The following is a 20,963-nucleotide window of genomic DNA, read 5'->3' as shown; positions in this document are numbered from 1 at the left end:
TATCTCTGCATGGATAAAAGAACGCCACCTGCAGCTTAACCTATCGAAGACTGAGCTCCTTGTCATCCCAGCCAGTCCATCCTTACAACAACAGATCAATATCCAGCTCGGATCAACCCAACTCATGCCCACAAAGTCTGTCCGAAACCTGGGTGTCATGATTGATGACCAACTAACCTTTAAGGTTCACGTGGCCTCGGTTGCTTGGTCATGCCGATTCGCCCTGTACAACGTCAGGAAAATTAGATCTTACCTGTCTGAGTATGCAGCACAATTCCTGGTACAGGCTTTTGTAATATCACACGCTGACTATTGCAACTCCTTACTGGCAGGTCTCCCTGCATGCACTTTCAAACCTCTGCAAATGATCCAGAATCCGGCGGCACCTCTGGTCTTCAACCAACCCATAACGGCACATGTCACTCACTGTTCATATCCCTCCACTGGCTCCCAGTAGCTGCCCGCATCAAATTGAAAACCTTAATGCTTGCTTACAAAACAGCAACAAAAACCGCTCCCACCTACCTGAACTCCATCATTCAGGTCTGTACTCGGTCCCACTCACTACGCTATGCCAATGAAAGGTGCCTGGCACTTCCGCCACAATGGGGCCCTAAGTCAGTAGCCAGACTCTTCTCTTCTGTAGTTCCGTGGTGGTGGAGCGAGTTACCAAACACCATTTGATCCGCTGATAAGAAGAAGCTAAAGACCCAGCTCTTTCTCAAACACCTCCACACCTGATGGTATTAAAAAAAAAAATCGCTTCTATGCACCATATGCATTGCCTTTGTGCGCTGCCTGTTGACATCAATGTCCTATCGGACTTGAACCCTAGTTTTTTTTACACTTACTTGCTTTGTCGCCTCCTGACTAGATCCTTGCTTGTGTTGTATTAACTCTCAGATGTATGTGTCACTTTGGATAAAAGCGTCTGCTAAATGAAATTGTAAGTCAAAGTTTTTCAAGTCCAAGTCAAATCTCAATTTTTCAAGCCAAGTCTGAATTTATGAAACTCGAATCAAAGTCACAGTGGCTCAAGTCCACACCTCTAACACACACACAAATGCACACACACAAATACAAATGTCTGTAAACAACCTCCCATTGGGACAGTGCTGCAGAGATGTGCAGTTGCTGCTTGGGTTGGGAGGAAGAATATTTTCCTCAGCTCTTCCTCTTCCTCTAGAAGGAGCCCTGGGGAAGAAGATCAGCAAATAGGAGACATCTTGTTTGACAGGACTCATTGTCTAATATGATGAGTGCACTATAGCTTCCTAACTAGAATGCAAGAATACACAATAGTCTACTATCTAGTGTGCTAGAATACAGTTGGATGGTTCTAGAGTAGAGGAAGGCAATAGGTAGATCGTGTCTATGTTGGCATAATTACTGCCAGGGCCACAGTCAGAGCTTCCTGCTGACTTGTTTACAACCCTATTTTTACTCTGGTCTTTTTGTCTTTACTCACTACCCCTAGTTTTGAAGCACCGCTAGCCAGTATGCTAACTGAACGTCGACGTGCGGTGCGGGAACAGTATGAGGCCCTGCAGCAGAGGAGAGCCCTGCAGGACACGCCTACTCAGAACCATGAAAAACCCAGCCCAACCTGTGCTCCACCCTCTACCACTCCAGCTATGGTGCCAGTTAGGCTCTGCCCCTCCCTCTTCCTGGACTCCGCACAAAAAGCCCAACTCCAGCAACAGGTGCAGCAGGTAACAAAGCGGCCACCAGCTGGCCTTTTCTCCAGGTCAGTCTTGGGTTGTTTGATGTGCCAGGAAGACCAGAGCAAACAGAAGGAGCCCATTTTTATGCACCTTGCTGCATTTTTATCTTTTTAAACTGATGGTGTAATGTAAACAGTGTAAACAAACAAACTTAACAGATTTGCTGAGTGACTGAAATCTCTCTCACTCTTTCTTTTTCTCTTTGTCTCTCTCTCCTCTCCATTTCATATATATGATCCCCTCCAGCATGTTCAACTCTTGACCCAGGTCCACCTACTGACGCGCCGTGTCAAGGCTCTGCACTATGAAGCCTGCCTCACTAAAAAGTACCTGGTTAGTCACTAGGACAACACCAAACATCCCTGGTCACCTCTGTTGCAACACTGATGATGTTAAGAGATATGCCTCCCCGTTTCTGTTACAACATTTATATTACCAGATATATTTGTTCATCGTTGTTACAGTGGTAATGTTGTTTACAGACCTAAAGACTTTTTCACATTGATTTGGTCAAATAAATGATCAAATCATTAAATGTTGTGGGGCGTAACCAGCCTCGCAAGCAAGCAAATCCCATGAGTTAGCAGTGGGGTTTGGCTTGAGAGTCCAGGGTTCAGTTGCTTTAGTTTTAAAGTGGTTATCCCTAATTTCTTCAATTTTGGTGGATTTGACATCATGTGATTGTCACAATAGTAAAAGTCACATTTCATATGACAAATCCCCATGTTTAATTTGAAACGAACATGACCCTGAATGCGCTGAAAGCGTTCATGTGCAAGTCACAATTTTTCACAGATTTTAGGGAAATACCAGCAAGATAATCCAGCAAGATTAGTGTCATCTGACATGTTTACATTGAGCAACATATCAAGCCATATCAAATATTCAATCAAACCTAATTGAATATTGGATAATTTTTAGTTCAGAAAAAGGGGAGGAGACCCAGTGGAGTCAGATCATGTTCAAAACAGGTGTCATGTGTATGTATATATATATATATATATATGTCCATACCAGCATCTCCACTGATTACTCAATTTGAAATTGACCTGTGTTCATGCCATGGGTGTGTAGATATTAAGTAATTGTTGGTTTCTCTATCTTCTATCACTTCAAGGGAGTACATGAACATTCTCTTGGAAAACATGTGATTAGACAAACTGCCAAACTGTTGTATGACATCACTCACTCACCACAACTTAACCATAACCCTAAACTTTACCACTACCTAACCTTAGCCAATGTAACTGTAGCTGCTGTCGTTACTGTGGGTGATGGATTGTAATGTTACAGAATTGGGAAAAAAAAGCATATGAACGACACGCGAAAATCTTCTTTTGCATATGCATTGCCTTACATTACATTTTCAATTAGTGATAGTTCTATGCCGCTCGCTATGCATTTGAATTGGCAGTCCTTGCCGGTCATGTGGTTTCATAAAGAACATCTATGGTTACTTGGATCTGCCTGTTGCTTCTAGATGTTACATGACTATTTATGAAGATCAGGGATTCCCACAGTGTGGCACATGCACGCCTTAGGATGCTCAAGCTGCCTCTAGGGGGTGCACAAGGAAAAATGTAATGGTGGCGTAATGGCATAATAATTTTCTGAGCCCATGCATGTGTCATTCTCTTTGCTGTTTATGTGGTGGATCGTGTGTAACTTTAATGCGATTTGATTCAAATTACTGACCGCTCCTTCTCCCATTCCAGACAGCTGTCCGCCCCACTTTCTGGGCAGCTGTGTTGCTATTTTTTTTACTTCATGCAAAGCATATCATCAAATTTGTTAAGCATGGGCGTCCGGGTAGCGTAGTGGTATATTCCGTTGCCTACCAACACGGGGATCGCCGAATCGAATCCCCGTGTTACCTCCGGTTTGGTTGGGCGTCCCTACAGACATAATTGGCCGTGTGTGCGGGTGGGAAGCCAGATGTGGGTATGTGTCCCGGTCGCTGCACTAGCGCCTCCTCTGGTCGGTCGGGGCGCCTGTTTGGGGGGGGGGGACTGGGGGCAATAACGTGATCCTCCCACGCGCTACGTCCCCCTGGTGAAACTCCTCACTGTCAGGTGAAAAGAAGCGGCTAGCAACTCCACATGTACCAGAGGAGACATGTGGTAGTCTGCAGCCCTCCCCGGATTGACAGAGGCGGTGGAGCAGTGACTGAGACGGTTCGGAAGAGTGGGGTAATGGCTGGGTACAACTGGGGAGAAAAAGGGGGAAACCCCCCCCCCCCAAAAAAATTGTCAAGCATAACTTGGGTAAACTGTATTAGTTTTACTGACATTAATGTTCTTGTAGTATAATGTTTGATTATTTCACCCCCCCACCTCCCAATAATGCGATGAAATCATTGGCAGTGTTTATAAGTTTGCCTCATGTCTCCAAATAAACCTTGAGCTGCGTGAAACTACAGCATTAAACGAGCAAAAATTTTTCCGTATTTTTATTTAGAAATATCAGCTTGGCAACATATTCAGTGGTAGTATGTCCCGAATGACTGTTTTGGTAACAAGACGTGTGGTAACATTTGAATAATTTAGTTAAGTTGTTAAGCTTGAACATGCTTAGAAAATGATGAGAATTCATGGGTTGATCATGGGAATCTCTTAAGTCACAAAGCTGTCAGATTGCTAACAATATTTAAAAAGCCAGCTATCACAGACTGTTCATTACTGCATGTTGTGTTTCTGCTCCCTGTTTGTTTTCTTCACCACTCCTTTTTCCTCACCTTCTCATATCTTTTCCTCTCTGTCTCCACTCCCCTTTTTTCTTCACTCCCCTATTCCTCCCCTCGCTCCCTTCCAGGAAGAGCTGCAGCAGTTTGCACAGCAGGAGGAGGAGAGAGACAGCACCAGCAGCTTCAGAGCCGGTAACCTCCAGGGAGCCACGGAGCTTCTCCAGGAGCTCCAGGAGAGAGAGGACGCTCCCCGTACACCTCGCTCTCCGTCGCCTGTCTCAAGCAGCTGTTTTCTCCCCAGGATGACTTCAGTGACCAGCAGTAAGGAAATAAATAAAACTTTCCCCTTCTCTAGAAGCAGTTCTGTATTTGGTGACTTCCTGTCCAGATTGTTTAAACACAACTAAACATAACCTCCCAGGGGCTAAAGTTCAAATGGATTTTAACATTAGGTGACTAGCTAACTCTAGTGAATTTTTTTAGCTATCTAATTTTGGTTTCAGTTCTGAAGTTTTTCTCGTTCTGAATAGGCATGCTCATTTTGATTTTTTTTTTTCCTGACCGATAACTGATGCTCATTAACCGATCGTTAACCGTTAACCGACAAGATTAAAACGTACTATTTACAGTGGACGAGTGTCTGCGAAATAAAAAAAACCAATCCAACAAACGTTTTTTTCATAGGAAGGGGTTTTTAATAGCAGCATAAACAACAGAACATGAGAACATCATCACGTCATCACACACCATCAGCGGTGCTGGGAACGATATAAAACAGACTGAATAAACTAGACCCACAGGCCTGCATGAAAAATATTGAACTTAAATAAATGTTTAAGTAAATTCCAAATAGTAGCCAGACTTTCTGAAGAACAAACACAGATTAACAAAACGAAAACGCACACTGAATCCTCTGGCGCCAAGTGCGCTGTGTGATAATCAGCATAATAGCCTAGATCTCCAGTGTAGAAATATTAAATAACTTATTAGAATAAAGAGCGAGTAACCAGACTTTCTAATGTTTAAACAGATTAACAAATCGAAAACACACGTTGAATCCTCTGGCTAATTAATTATAAAAAACAGCCAACAGATAAGCAAAACGAAAACTTGTAGTCACATTTTTCAGACCTTAAAATAAAATAATCCAACACGGGGATCTCCGATTCGAATCCCTGTGTTACCAACGGCTTGGTCGGGCGTCCCTACAGACACCATTGGCCGTGTCTGTAGGAGGGAAGCCGGATGTGGGTATGTGTCCTGGTCACTGCACTAGTGCCTCCTCATGTGGGTCAGGGCGCCTGTTCGGGTGGGGTGGGGGGGGAACTGGGGGGAATAGCGTGATCCTCCCACGTGCTACGTCCCCCTGGTGAAACTCCTCACTGTCAGGTGAAAAGAAGCAGCTGGCGACTCCACATGTATCGGAGGAGGTGTGTGGTAGTCTGCAGCCCTCCCCGGATTGGCAGAGGGGATGGAGCAGAGATCGGGACAGCTCAGAAGAGTGGGGTGATTGGCCAAGTACAATTTGGAAGAAAAGGGGGGGGGGAAATCCCAAAAAATAAAATAAAATAAAATTATGGTGGCGCAGTGGTTGGCGCAGTCGCCTCACAGCAAGAAGGTCCTGTGTTCGAGCCCCGGGGTAGTCCAACCTTGGGGGTTGTCCCGGGTCGTCCTCTGTGTGGAGTTTGCATGTTCTCCCCGTGTCTGCGTGGGTTTCCTCCGGGGGCTCCGGTTTGCGCCCACAGTCAAAAGACATGTAGGTTTAGGTGAACCGGCCGTGCTAAATTGTCCCTAGTTATTAATGTGTGTGTGTGTGTGTGTATGTCGGCCCTGTGTGATGGCCTGGTGACCTGTCCAGGGTGTCTCCCCGCCTGCCGCCCAATGACTGCTGGGATAGGCTCCAGCATCCCCACAACCCTGAGAGCAGGATAAGCGGTTCGGATAATGAATGAATGAATGAAATACCTAGACCAGGCCTACCACAGTCCTCAGCACAGCAGACAGCTGTTCTACTGGTTTTTATTCAGAAATAGCAAACTGTCGACATGCTGTGGGGTTATTCTGAAGCGCAGTCTGTTGACTGTGAGACCCGCGGCGGAGAATACCCACTCAGATGGTACAGATGTCCCAGGAATGCAGAGATAGCGCCTCGCTAGAGTGGCCAGCCTCAGGAAGCGCATCTGATTAGCTTTCCGCTACGGCTGTGCGATATGGACCAAAAATTATATCTCAGTATTTTTAGGCTGAATGGCGATACACAATATATATTTCGGTATTTTCTACCAATTAGGCTAAATGTTCAGTTGTAAGTCAAAGCCACATATGAGATGTCACAAGCACTTGTATCAAACGGGTCAAAATAAAATGAAAAGACGGGGTTTCCTTCCCCGTTTTAAAATATACAGCTGCACAATATATCAACATGTAAATGAGAAATTATCAAAAATAAATGGCCTATGTTAAATACAAATTGGCCTATTTCTGAGAAAGCAACTGCATTCTGACTGTTTTGGATTTTCAGTTTAATAACTTGGTGGGAAAAAAAGATACAGACCTGCCAGTCCCTGAATTCTCCTAAAATTGCATATGTTTGCATTCAAAATGAGTTTTAGATCAATTGCACACAAAAAAGTTATAAGAACTACCTAAAATAACCATGAGCTGTCAAAATGGCCGCTCGTAATTTGCGCGTGATCGTGCACGTCATGTCACTATTTATGACGCGTGTTGGTTGCATCATTTCCTTTGCGAAGTTCATTGCTCTGTCCTAGAAACACACTAGCATTCTCCAGCGCAGAGAAATAGTCTGAACTTGATTTTTGATTATTGCCAACATGTCTAGTTACAGACGCCGTTTCAGACGCACCATGACTACCACCGAGGCATTACAGTATTTACAGGCGTTGGACAGCGGCCATTTTAAATTGTTTGAAAGATAGTGTTAAAGTTGTTAAAATTGTAATTTTGGTGTCAGTTTCATAACAGACATACTAACATATGTAATGTATTAATATCTCAATTGGGTGTTTATCGTGAAAGAATATATATAGAGTTTAAAAACCAGTCGTCAATTTGACCGCCCATGGTCGTTGTAGGTAGGAGGGAAATCCCGCTCGTTCTAGTGTTAAAAATGGGTTATGCATTTTAACGCAACATCGCAACTATGTCGATATAAACGGTATTGTCTCATCCTATATCTTGTTTGAAAATATATCGATATAATGTAATGTAAAAAGTCAATGTACCGCCCAGCCCTACTTTCCCCCAGTCAAGAGGATTCGTATCCAATGAGGGGGGGTTTTTCTCACATATAGGTGTCCACCTCTGTCTCTTGGTCTTGTTGAGAGGTGCTGTAGTCGTCTCCCAGGAGCAACATCATGGCATTGCCCTGGCGGTATTGTGGACATATACAGACACTTGCAGAAGTTGCGTTTTAAACACTCGTTTTTTTCTCTGCAAAACGGCTTCAATTCGACGGGTAATAGTCAGTCTTGATGGGATTTAGTATTTAGGCTCGATATAGCCCAGTATCTCTTGAAAACCCTCGCCACAGAGTCCATGCTGATGGGCAAAATGTCTTTCTCCACCGTTGAACAGATTCTCTGCGTTGTCTCCTCAGACCGCCACGGATCACAACTTCTCTCTGCTAACATGGAGGCCAAAGTTTGTTGTCCTCCATCACCCAATGCTTGTGGATGTTTGTTTCACAAGTGGTATTGCAGTACTGCTATATTTCAGTACGGCATTGCATATTTTACAAATAACCTCGTCGTCCTTTTGGTCGAAATGGTCCCGCACAGTACTTTTTTTTTGCTCGGGCACAGCGAAATATAATTGTAGGCACGTGTGGTTGGTTGCACGTGTCGACATGCCCCTATGAGTTGATTGATATGTGTAGCCTATTTTTCTTTTGCTATGCAGCAGACTTTTCTTAATTACTTTTTTTTATTTAACCATTTAACTGATCATATTTATCGGTCAAAATTCTTATGATCAGTTAACGGTTTAAATGGTTAATTATGAACATCCCAAGTTCTAAACAATTTAGAGGAAATAAAATAAAAGGATGTCAAACTCGAGGCTAAAGGTTTCACCAGCCTTGTGTTGGTTTATAGAAATATGAAAGGTTTTGATTGCTCAGCTCTGCCGAGCAGATTACTGAGGTGTGTGTGTGTGTGTGTGTGTGTGTGTGTGTGTGTGTGTGTGTGTGTGTGTGTGTGTGTGTGTGTGCGTGCGTGCGTGCGTGCATGTGTGTAGGTCGTGCATACCCTCGGCTCCCAGCTGAAACCGCCTGGCTGTTGGCCACCAGGTCTGTCTTCCTCTATGCAGAACTCCTCCCGATTTGCAGTCTGGACCCTGATCTGTATCCCCAACGCCATAGGACCATCTTCACGAGTGGGGAAGACTGGTAGTGACACACACAAGCATTTAAAGAATCCCGCCGAACATACGGTCTCTACGCATCTTTACAACAGAGGCCAGCTAACTGACCAGCCGTACTTGCAGCTTTAGATATGAACTAGCTAATGGATACACTGCCCAGATTCTATCATTATATGATATTCTGTCATGATGAACAACCAGTCTTTAAATTCAGCAAACATGCTAAGGTCTGGAAAATGTATTGAAATACTATCTACTACTACTACTTTCAGCTGCTCCCGTTAGGGGTCGCAACAGCGGATCATCCATTTCCATCTCTTCCTGTCCTCTGCATCTTCCTCTGTCACGCCAGCCAACTGCATGTCCTCTCTCACCACATCCATAAACCTCCTCTTTGGCCTTCTTCTTTTCCTCTTCCCTGGCAGCTCCATATTCAGCATCCTTCTCCCAAAATACCCAGCATTTCTCTTCCGCACAGGTCCAAACCATCTCAGTCTTGCCTCTCCTGCTTTGTCTCCAAACCGTCCAACCTGAGCTGTCCCTCTAATATACTCATTCCTAATCCTGTCCCTTTTCATCACTCCCAATGAAAATCTTAGCATCTTCAACTCTGCCACCTCCAGCTCCACCTCCTGTCTTCTCATCACTGCCACTGTCTCCAAACCATATAACATAGCTGGTCTCACTACCATCTTGTAAACCTTCCCTTTAATTCTTGCTGGTATCCTTCTGTTGCAAATCACTGACACTCTTCTCCACCCACTCCACCCTGCCTGCACTCTCTTCTTCACCTCTCTTCTGCACTCCCCATTACTTTGGACAGTTGACCCCAAGTATTTAAACTCATCCACCTTCATCACCTCTACTCCTTGCATCCTCACCATTCCGCTGTCCTCCCTCTTGTTCATGCATATGTATTCTGTCTTGCTCCTACTGACTTTCATTCCTCTTCTCTCCACTGCATACCTCCACCTCTCCAGGCTCTCCTCAACCTGCTCCCTACTCTCACTACAGATCACAATGTCATCCATGAACATCATAGTCCACGGAGATGATCTGCCTGATCTTGTCCGTTGACCTGTCTATCACCATTGCAACCAAGAAAGGGCTCAATGCCGATCCTTGATGTAATCCCACCTCCACCTTGAACCCATCTGTCATTCTTACCGCACACCTCATCACTGTCATACTGCCCTCATACATATCCTGCACCACTCCTACATACTTCTCTGCCACTCCTGACTTCCTCATGCATACATGCATCTTGTCATATACTTGCTCTAAATCCACAAAGACACAATATAACTCTTTCTGACGTTCTCTATACTTCTCCATCAACATTCTCAAATCAAACATTGCATCTGTAGTGTTCTTTTGTGGCATGAAACCATACTGCTGCTCGCTAATCATCGCTTCTCCTCTTAACATAGCTTCCACTACTCTTTCCCATATCTTCATGCTGTGGCTGATCAACTTTATACCTCTGTAGTTAATACAGCTCTGCACATCACCCTTATTCTTGAAAGTTGGTACCAGTATACTTCTCCACTCCTCAGGCATCCTGTCACTTTCCAAGATTGTGTTAAACAATGTAGTTAAAAACTCCACTGCCATCTCTCCTAAACATCTCCATGCCTCCACAGGTATGTCATCTGGACCAACCGCCTTTCCACTCTTCATCCTCTTCATAGCGGCCCTCACTTCCTCCTTGCTAATCCACCGCACTTCCTGATTCACTATCCCCGACATCAGCCAACCTTCTCTCTGTCATTTTCTTCATTCATCAGCCCTTCAAAGTACTCCTTCCACCTTCTCAACACACTCTCCTCGCTTGTCAGCACATTTCCATGTCTATCCTTCACCCTAACCTGCTGCACATCCCTCCCAGCTTGGTCCCTCTGTCTGGTCAATTGGTACAAGCCCTTTTCTCCTTCCTTAGTGTCTAACCTCTCATACAACTCACCATACGCCTTTTCTTTTGCCTTCGCCACCTCTCTCTTCACTTTACGCCACATCTCCTTGTACTCCTGTCTAATTTCTTCTTCAACAACCTCTTCCTCTGTATACTTTCCAGTGCTTCCTCATTCCACCACCAAGTCTCTTTGTCTTCCTTCCTCTGTCCAGATGACACACTACCTCACACCTCACCTAGGTCGTCCATCAGGACGCCCCTGTTAACATTGTCAGGAGAAAACAGAGCAGAACATAGCAGATCTAGAGGAGTAAACCTCGATAATAAATCCTGCTATTCCATTGGGTAGCAGTAGTCCTAGGTGCATTCACCGACAGACTGATGTTATGGACTGGAGGACATCGGGGCTTTGCAGATGATCAATGCATCTTGACAATGGAAAGGCACAAAATCTCCAGTTAGCGGAGAACCATAGAACTGCATGTGGAGTAGCGCCCCGTGCTTTAAACAAACATGCGCAACCGAAAAAATGACACACTAAGTACCTTCCTAGCTGTCTCCCTCACTATTTCTGCAATAGTTGCCCAGCCATCTGGCAACTCTTCACTACCACCCAGTGCCTGTCGTAACTGCTCCCTGAACTCCACACAACCCCCAGCAAACAGTCTAAGGTCTGGAAAATGTATTTTTAGGTTGTTTATTACAATAAATGATCTGAGGATTGTAGCTTGTTGAACTCAGACTATGTCCACACTAACCCAAAGAAATTTGAAAATGCTGTTTTTGTATTAAAAATGTGTTGAAAGTTTTCCATCCACTCTAGAGTTTTCAGATTGTTTTCTAAAAGTTAGCTTTCCACATTGAAATGTCAAAACAATAAAAAAAAATAGAATAAAATGCTTATTCTCTTGTACTGGGCATGCACAGGCCACTTGAGCTGGCAGCTTTAAGCTTGCTTATCACATGACAATCATACATCAGTGTTTTTGAAAAGCTCTGTTTTCCTCATCAACACAACAGCGCCACACTGGCATTTTCAAATTGTATCACTTTGGAGAGCATTTTCAAACAATTTGCTTTTAGGCTTAGAGTAGATTGAAGGCCAAAACAGAGGGGGAAAAATTTGCTTTCAAATTTATCCATGATAATATGGACATGGCATTAGTTTGTTATCCTAGATACTACTACTACTACTTTCGGCTGCTCCTGTTAGGGGTCACCACAGCGGATCATCCGTTTCCGTTTCTTCCTGTCCTCTGCATCGTCCTCTGTCACACCAGCCACCTGTATGTGCTCCCTCACCACATCCGTAAACCTCCTCTTTGGTCTTCCTCTTTTCCTCTTCCCTGACAGCTCCATATTCAGCATCCTTCTCCCAATATACCCAGCATCTCTCCTCCACATGTGTCCAAGCCATCTCTATCTTGTCTCTCTTGCTTTGTCTCCAAACTGTCCAACCTGAGTGCTCCCTCTAATATAATTGTTCCTAATCCTGTCCTTCTTCGCCACTCCCAATTTGTCATCCTAGATATATATCAAAAAAATGGGGTAATAGTTTGAGCTCTTATCAAGGAGTCCAGAAAGACTAGGTCTTTAAACGGGTGCGTGGGCTGAATGCATGTACTGATAACAACCAAAAGGAATGTCCACACTAAGGTTTAAGGATGCAAACATCTTAAGTATTTAATGGTTCATAGTGCTGTACAAACACAAGTGCCAACCAAAAAGGTGTGGGATAAGAAAAGAAAAGAAACATGGGTAATTCTTATAATACTATGACTCATTTGGAGCATGCCTCTTTTGAAGCATATTGACAATATATTATTCATTGTCATCGTATATGTTGTTAGTACATTATTCCACTGATGTTACATATGTATATCAAAATTAGAGTCTATTCTCTATATTGTTATCTGTTATGCCTTCTACATTAGATTATATATCTGATTTGTATATTGATTTTTCTTGGCCCTGTACCTTTAATCATCTAGTGATTGGGAACCCTGCCCCTATTAATAGGACTCAGGCCTGTTCCCTGCCCTCTTTATTGCAGAATGAAGACGGTATTTTACCGAAACGTTTCTCTTTCTTTTCTTTTCTCACCGTACACCTTTTTGGGTGGCACTTGTGTTTGTACAGCACTATGGACCATCAAATACTTGAGAAGATTGTTGCATCCTTAGACCTCGGTGTGGACATTCCTTTTGTTTGTTATAAGTGTGCGAGCATTTATCTATATCTCATCCTGGATACATACCCATGACTAAAGTTAAATGCTTAGAATGTCTGTGTTAATGCTGGGACTGCCTATCTGTCTTGATGTGTTGGGTTATGTCTGTCTGCCTGTCTCTCTGTTTTTGGTTAAATAAACCGTACCAGGGCGTCCGGGTGGCATGGTAGTCTATTCCGTTGCCTACCAACACGGGGATCACCGGTTCGAATCCCCTTGTTATCTCTGGCTTGATCGGGTGTCACTACAGAGGCCGTGTCTGCAGGTGGGAAGCTGGATGTGGGTATGTGTCCTGGTCGCTGCACTAGCGCCTCCTCTGGTCGGTTGGGGCACCTGTTCAGGGGGGAGGGGGAACTGGCGTGATCCTCCCATGCACTACGTCCCCCTGGTGAAACTCCTCACTGTCAGGTGAAAAGAAGCAGTTGGCGACTCCACATGTATGGGAGGAGGTATGTGGTAGTCTGTACCCCTCCCCGGAGGGAGTGGAGCAGCGACTGGGACGGCTCAAAAGAGTGGGGTAATTGGCCAAGTGCAGTTGGAGAGAAAAACTGGGGGGGAAATACACAACAACAACAAAAAAAGAACCATACTATTGTTTCTCCATGTTTTAGCCTATTTACTACAAATTGCGTATATTTAACATTACTTTCCATCCGACCATTTTCCAAAGCTAACATATAGTGTTTTAGATTTTTTTTAAATGTTTTTCCTACCTTCCTTGGTGGCTAATTATTTCCATTAATTTCAAAACAGTATAAAAATCTATTTGTTTGAGATAGATTATCCATCACAATGAACATTTAGTCACCTTTAATTTTAGCTGCAAAGCACATCATAAACCTGGTTTCTAACTCTCACAAACTGCTGGTGGGGATGCAGGGTGTGGGTGGGTGTGACCGAATGAGTGCATCTAAAAGATATGTTATAAGAAGTTCCCTTTTTTTTCTAACCCCCCCCCCCCCGGCCGCCTTTTCTCCCCAATTGTGTGCGGCCAATTACCCCACTCTTCCGAGCCATCCCAGTCACTGCTCCACCCCCCTCTGCTGATCCGGGGAGGGCTGCAGACTACCACATGCCTCCTCCGATACATGTGGAGCTGCCAGCCGCTTCTTTTCACCTGACAGGAGTTTCACCAGGGGGACGTAGCGCGTGGGAGGATCACGCTATTCCTCCCAGTTCCCTCTCCCTCCTCAACAGGCGCCCCGACGACCAGAGGAGGCGCTAGTGCAGCGACCAGGACACATACCCGCATCTAGCTTCTCAGCCGCAGACCCAGCCAATTGTGTCTGTAGGGACGCCCGACCAAGCTGGAGGTAACATGGGGATTCGAACAGGTGATCCCCGTGTTGGTATGCAACAGAATAGACTGCTACGCTACCTGGACGCCCTTTCCTTGTTTTTTAGTTAACTTTGTAATCCTCATTGGTAAGAAAATAACAAGACTTAGCAAAGAAAATTAGAGAAAAGTCTTTGTTAGAATAGTGTTTTACAAATACAATTAAAATGTCCCATGTCTTCTTCATGGTGACATGGCTGTGTGCTGGAGAAGCAAAGAATTTAAAGGAAGGTTTACTTCTCTCTGTCTATCTTCCACTCTTGTTCTGTTGGATAATGTCTGTCTGTCTTTCCAGTTTTATTGAATTTGGTTAATCGCCATCTGTTTTCTAGTCTCACTGTGTTTATTCTTCTGTCTGTCTTTGTATTTCAGCCTTATTGTTTTGGGCCTGAAACACTTCGAAGGTACTCTCTCCCCTCATCAGCTCCTCAGCTCCTACCTCATCCGTAAACGACACCAGCTCCTCCGTAAACGCATCTCCGAGATGTGTGGGCCCAATGCTCCCACAGATAATGTCATCAAGGTCTGCCTCTCTTTGTCTCGAAGGGCTCAACGGGCTTCCCTTCTTTTAGGAAACATGCTGCATGAAGATCATGACTCAGTAGTTCAAATATATAATTAATTGATTCAGTTGTCTCTGAAGCTGCTGGTATTCACTAGGCAATTGTTGTAAGGTATTCACTAGGCTGTCATTATAAAACTAACACGTTAGTTTTATAATGACAGCTTGTCGTAGATATCAAAGAAATTGTGTGCACTTCTTTTGATTAGATCTTTAATGCATACTAGAAACATGGACAGACTTGCGAGTCTCTTGTCTAAAACCTGTGTTTTCTACTAATCTGAGATGCTTGTGATAATGGATTCTGACTGGTACATTAGTGAATATCGGATTCATTTGTGATTAGGGGTTAGTAATGCACAGAAACTGTACTAAAATTGTCCCACATTTTCAAAAAATCATAATTTGCATCAGGCAGCACGGTGGCGCAGTGGTTAGCGCGGTCGCCTCACAGCAATAAGGTCCTGGGTTCGAGCCCCGGGGTAGTCCAACCTTGGGGGTCATCCTGGGTCGTCCTCTGTGGAATTTGCATGTTCTCCCCGTGTCTGCGTGGGTTTCCTGTGGGTGCTCCGGTTTCTTCCCACAGTCCAAAGACATGTAGGTCAGGTGAATCGGTGATACTAAATTGTCCCTAGGTATGAATGTGTGTGTCTGGGGGGGCCCTGTGTAATGGTCTGGCGGCCTGCCCAGGGTGTCTCACCGCCTGCCACCCAATGACTGCTGGGGTAGGCTCCACCATCCCCTCAACCCTGAGAGCAGGATAAGCGGTTCGGATAATGGATGGATGGATCATTTGTATCACAGTGTTGTGCATTTTTCTTTACAAAATCGAATTCCCTCTGAGATAGTTAAGCGCGAAGTAAAATGCTCAGCTGTATTTGCTGTAAAAATCTTCTCCCAAATGACTTGGCTAGCAGTAACTGCATCTGTCCCTTTGCCTGGAAGCCACACTAAACTGTGCACCAGAGCCAGATTATGAACATGCCATGTTCGTCTTTTTCAAAATGTTGATTTGATCTTTTATTTTAAGAAGACTGAACATGTTAATTATATCTCCGCTGGTGCACTAATTATATCTTTGCAAAGATGAATAAAGAAACGATAAGGAGCATTTGATTTGGCAAATCCAAACATGTTCCCCCTGAGAGTTTGAAATGTTTCTCTAAAAAAAAAAGTCGTCATTCTACGTTGTTTTGTTTTTTTACTGTAATATTATACTACCCTTAAATTATTGTCCTTTTTCTGTGCTGAGGTTTTCTACAGTAGAAAATACACTCACCGGCCACTTTATTAGGCACACCTGTCCAACTGCTCGTTAACGCAAATTTCTAATCGGCCAATCACATGGTAGCAACTCAATGCATTTAGGCATGTAGACATGGTCAAGACGATCTGCTGCAGTTCAAACCGAGCATCAGAATGGGGAAGAAAGGTGATTCAAGTGACTTTGAACGTGGCATGGTTGTTGGTGCCAGACGGGCTGGTCTGAGTATTTCAGAAACTGCTGATCTACTGGGATTTTCACGCACAACCATCTCTAGAGTTTACAGAGAATGGCCCGAAAAAGAGAAAATATCCAGTGAGCGGCAGTTCTGTGGGCGAAAATGCCTTGTTGATGCCAGAGGTCAGAGGAGAATGGCCAGACTGGTTCGAGCTGATAGAAAGGCAACAGTAACTCAAATAACCACTCATTACAACTGAGGTATGCAGAAGAGCATCTCTGAACGCACAACACGTCAAACCTTGAGGCAGATGGGCTACAGCAGCAGAAAACCACACTGGGTGCCACTCCTGTCAGCTAAGAACAGGAAACTGAGGCTACAATTTGCACAGGCTCACCAAAATTGGACAATAGAAGATTGGAAAAACGTTGCCTGGTCTGATGAGTCTCGATTTCTGCTGCGACATTCGGATGGTAGGGTCAGAATTTGGCGTCAACAACATGAAAGCATGGATCCATCCTGCCTTGTATCAACGGTTTAGGCTGGTGGTGGTGGTGTAATGGTGTGGGGGATATTTTCTTGGCACACTTTGGGCCCCTTAGTACCAATTGAGCATCGTGTCAACGCCACAGCCTACCTGAGTATTGTTGCTGACCATGTCCATCCCATTATGACCACAGTGTTCCCAATTTCTGATGGCTACTTCCAGCAGGATAACGCGCCATGTCATAAAGCTCGAATCATCTCAGACTGGTTTCTTGAACATGACAATGAGTTCACTGTACTCAAATGGCCTCCACAGTCACCAGATCTCAACCTTTGGGATGTGGTGGACCGGGAGATTCGCATCATGGATGTGCAGCCGACAAATCTGCAGCAACTGCGTGATGCTATCATGTCAATATGGACCAAACTCTCTGAGGAATGTTTCCAGTACCTTGTTGAATCTATGCCACGAAGGATTAAGGCAGTTCTGAAGGCAAAAGGGGGTCCAACCCGGTACTAGCAAGGTGTACCTAATAAAGTGGCCAGTGAGTGTAACTGTTTAACATACCTTAGTAAATAGAAATCCAATGTAGTTGTAGTTTTTTTAAAAGGATAACAAAGCCTGACAATGTTGGTTGCTTTACTTTGTGAGGGATGATTTAGTGGAAAGTGTTGATAGTAAATAAAAACTGATTGAAGTAGTGAATGCAAACTGCAGTGTAAAAGTTATAAGTTTAACTTATAGATGGCAATGACCACAACCTCTCACACAGTGGACAGTATAAGACCATAAGATAGCCCACCAGTGATTGAGATGAATCAGAATGCGTTAAAATCTCTAATGATTAACATTTTTTTTGGCTGTATCAGTTGTTTTTTCAGAATCAAGTGCCGCCTGTGATGCCTGTGGCCTGCAAAAGAGTTCTTCCAGGAGACGAGTGCCCTTCAGTGGAGAGGGAGACTGCTGCAATGCCAAACTGGCTCAAGGTAAACAGAAATAGTCCGTACAATGAGTGTGATGTTCTCATAGGGTGTTAATATGATTGATCAAGAATTTTGGTGTGGCCCTGCCATAGCTGTGAATATTTTTAAACGCTGAATTTTTCAATCTACAGAAGAGTCAGCCAGTCATCCAGAAGACCAAATTGGCCTTCGGTAAAAACCCAGGCTACCCTTCCAGGCTTCCTACAAACTGTACGCTACATCTTCATCCCTCCCGCCCACCTACCAAAACAGTGCACAATGCAAAAATGGCACCGATCAAACCCAGTCGCATCTTTACTTTGGCCCATACATCATGTCTGCCACGTCTAGCCAAAGCAACAGCAGACAAGCAGTTAGACAGACAGCAGCTCAGCTGCCTAGCCAATGTGTCTGGATCTATTCCCTCACAAGGTGTCATCTTATTAGCCAAAACGCCTGTTACTCCAATCCAAGCAGCCCTGCCATTGAGTCAGGTACCAGCTCATGGGACTGTGCCGTTTGCAGCAGTGGGTCCAGTCTCTGCTCACCCTGTGTGTGGTCAGGCTTCTCTCTCAACCACAGAGTTGATGACCCAGTCCACACTTATTAGAGCACCACATGATGGTCGTAGGAGGGTAAAAACACATTTGAAGCGTAGTGTTCCCAGGCAGCTAAAAAAACCCATTACAAGTCCTCTCCATTCCACCTCAGTCAGGGTTACTGGATCAGAGGCCAGAGTCCCCCTGCCAACCTCACCTGGCCTGCAGCTTAATCCTCCCCCACTCTCAGACACCTCCCAGTCTCACACAGAGAAGCCAGTATCTGATAAACTAAGCTGTTCCACCAACAAGAACCCAGAATACCTCCTGTTCCCTATTACTGTCAGTGGCTCTGCCCAGATGCTGTGGATGCCAAAGACATGCTTGGTACCAAGTGGAACATTAGTACACAGCGGGTTTCAAAACTGGTCCACTGGCCCTGCTCCTGTTGCCCAGAAGCAGGATGCTCTTTTTCAGCCCAACTCCTGTTTCACTTCCTCTGAAAACTCCACCCATCCCCAGAATGTTTCCTCCTCCAATGGGAGGCCAAGCCTAGAGAAACAACTCTGTAGGGTGGTGGAGATGCTGAAGGAAGAAAGAGAGGCCTCTGTAAACCCCTGTCTCAGTTTGGAAGACAAAGAGAGACACAAGTTAAGTGCAAAAAAGGAGGGGGTGAAAAAGAACAAAGGAGAGGAACTGAGGGAGCAGAACTACCAGTATTCACTAGAAAGAGGCAGCAAAGAGGATGAGTGTGAGGAAGGCGTGGTCACTTGTAATGGTGGAGAGAATAGTGATGGAGAGGAGAGGGAGGGAGGCAGTGGTGAAGATGGAGAAGAGGAGCATGGTGGAGAGAGAGAGGGAGATCATGGAGGAGAGGAGACGGGGGATGGAGAGGAGGAAGGAGATAGAGAAGATGCACAGAGTGGAGGTGAGAAGGAGGATGATGGAGACAAAGACGGAGAACAGGACCGACAAGGGGAGGAAGATGAAGAAGAGGACTTTGATGACCTGACTCAAGATGAAGATGAGGAGGAAGTGATGTCATCAGCCTCAGAGGAGTCAGTGCTCTCTGTTCCAGAGTTGCAGGTAAAAGCACATCAGTGGGAATAAATCTAAAAATAAACATCAAAATGAAAATTTTTATTCTGAAATTGAAAATAAACTGCACATTACCTCACTTCCAAGAATAATAATAATAAATCAAGCTTATGTAGTGCTTTTCTAACACTTAAAGTATGGTCAAAGAATGGTCAGTTTACCCCTGCAGAGGTCAGGAGGCAGGGTTGACCCCCGCGAAAGTTATGGTTCTGGATTGACCCCCTGCAGCTCAGGGTTGACCCCTGCAGAGGTCAGGGTTAAAGGGAAATTTTCCTGCTAATATTATTCTCATCCAGTAAATTTTATCATCTTTTAAAACTAAAATTGTGTAATTGATTTTTACACTCTACTAAAGATTGATTGACCAATTGAAAAAATATGTAACAGTAAGTGGAACCATTGTTCCAGGGCTTTAGAATTTCTGCCATGTGTGTACATGTAACAGTTTGTCCCAATATCATAACATGTACCTCTGCTGCCTAGCGTATCAGTTAGCTAGTTATATTGTCGACAGTATGCCACTGTTTTGGCAGTCACGGGCGCCTGCAGCTGTACGGCTGTACGCACAGTGCGTACCATGAGAGTCCCAATTTATGAGCACTCCATGAGAGAGGTATGTGTATATTTGTCATGCTAATAAAGCTCTTTGGAATTCCATCCATCCATTATCCAAACCACTTATCATGCTCTCAGGGTCGCGGGGATGCTGGAGCCTGTCGAAATTTGAAATTGAAAGAGAAATGCATGCGTAAGGGAAAATATGCACATTAGGGAAATCGGTTTGTTAGCTGATGCGCAGAATCATAATATGTATCTTTTCAAATATAGCGCTTTCCCCCCCAAATGATTACCAACGACAGTCCTACGCTAGCTACTTCATGTTAGCTGTAGACAGTTTGTACCAAGTACACTTAAGAACTACCTTATGTTCAAGCATGGTGTTTATGTACAATCCATGACTTGCACAGAAGTCCAATAACAAGGCACCACTCGGGTTCCGATTGGGGAGGCCGTTCCTCCCAGTCACGCCCCTCCAGGTTTCTCCGTCATTGCCCACGTGAGCATTGAAGTCCCCCAGCAGAACTATAGAGTCCCCAGGCAGAACCCTATCCAGGACACCACCTAGAGACTCCAAGAAGACCGGATACTCCAAGCTGCTATCCGGTGCATAAGCACACACAACAGTCAGAGCCTTTCACTCAGCGACTCACAGTTGTATAGAGGCGACCCTCTCATTCCCCGGGGAGAACTCCAACACGGCGGCACTCAACTGGGGACCTGTGAGTATCCCCACACCTTGGCCAACTCCGAAAAAGTAGTCCAGCCCCTCTCCAGGAATCTTGTACCAGAGCCCATGCTGTGTGTGAAGGTGAGCCCAACTATATCTAGTTGGTACCGCTCCACCTCCCGCACCATCTCGGGCTCTTTCCCTTCCAGAGAGGTGACATTCCACATCCTGAGGACCAGTCTGCAATGTCGGAAGTCGGCACGCCCCGGTCCCCAACTTTGCCTGCAAACCCGGCCTGCATTGCACCCTACCCCAGTGCTCATCCCCCCATGGGTGGTGGGTCCACATTTTCGGTGGGTGTCAGACTCCGCCAAGGT

The 20,963-nt window shown here is 44.8% G+C and overlaps 1 protein-coding gene across 1 annotated transcript in view; it reads left to right on the top strand.

The window, feature by feature from the left end:
* gon4lb (gon-4 like b) overlaps nt 1-20,963 on the top strand; it is a 62,190-nt gene that overhangs the window by 17,504 nt on the left and 23,723 nt on the right. The window contains exons 14-20 of the mRNA XM_056286171.1: nt 1,478-1,712; nt 1,971-2,057; nt 4,536-4,728; nt 8,665-8,815; nt 14,641-14,791; nt 17,629-17,745; nt 17,874-19,346. Coding sequence (XP_056142146.1) covers nt 1,478-1,712; nt 1,971-2,057; nt 4,536-4,728; nt 8,665-8,815; nt 14,641-14,791; nt 17,629-17,745; nt 17,874-19,346 — 2,407 coding nt within the window. The remainder of the gene's footprint in view (nt 1-1,477; nt 1,713-1,970; nt 2,058-4,535; nt 4,729-8,664; nt 8,816-14,640; nt 14,792-17,628; nt 17,746-17,873; nt 19,347-20,963) is intronic.

The sequence above is a fragment of the Lampris incognitus genome, chromosome 9 (assembly GCF_029633865.1).
Source record: "Lampris incognitus isolate fLamInc1 chromosome 9, fLamInc1.hap2, whole genome shotgun sequence".
NCBI lineage: Eukaryota > Metazoa > Chordata > Actinopteri > Lampriformes > Lampridae > Lampris > Lampris incognitus.
The sequence above is the reverse complement of the archived record's forward strand: the minus strand, read 5'-3'. Positions and strand labels throughout refer to the sequence as shown.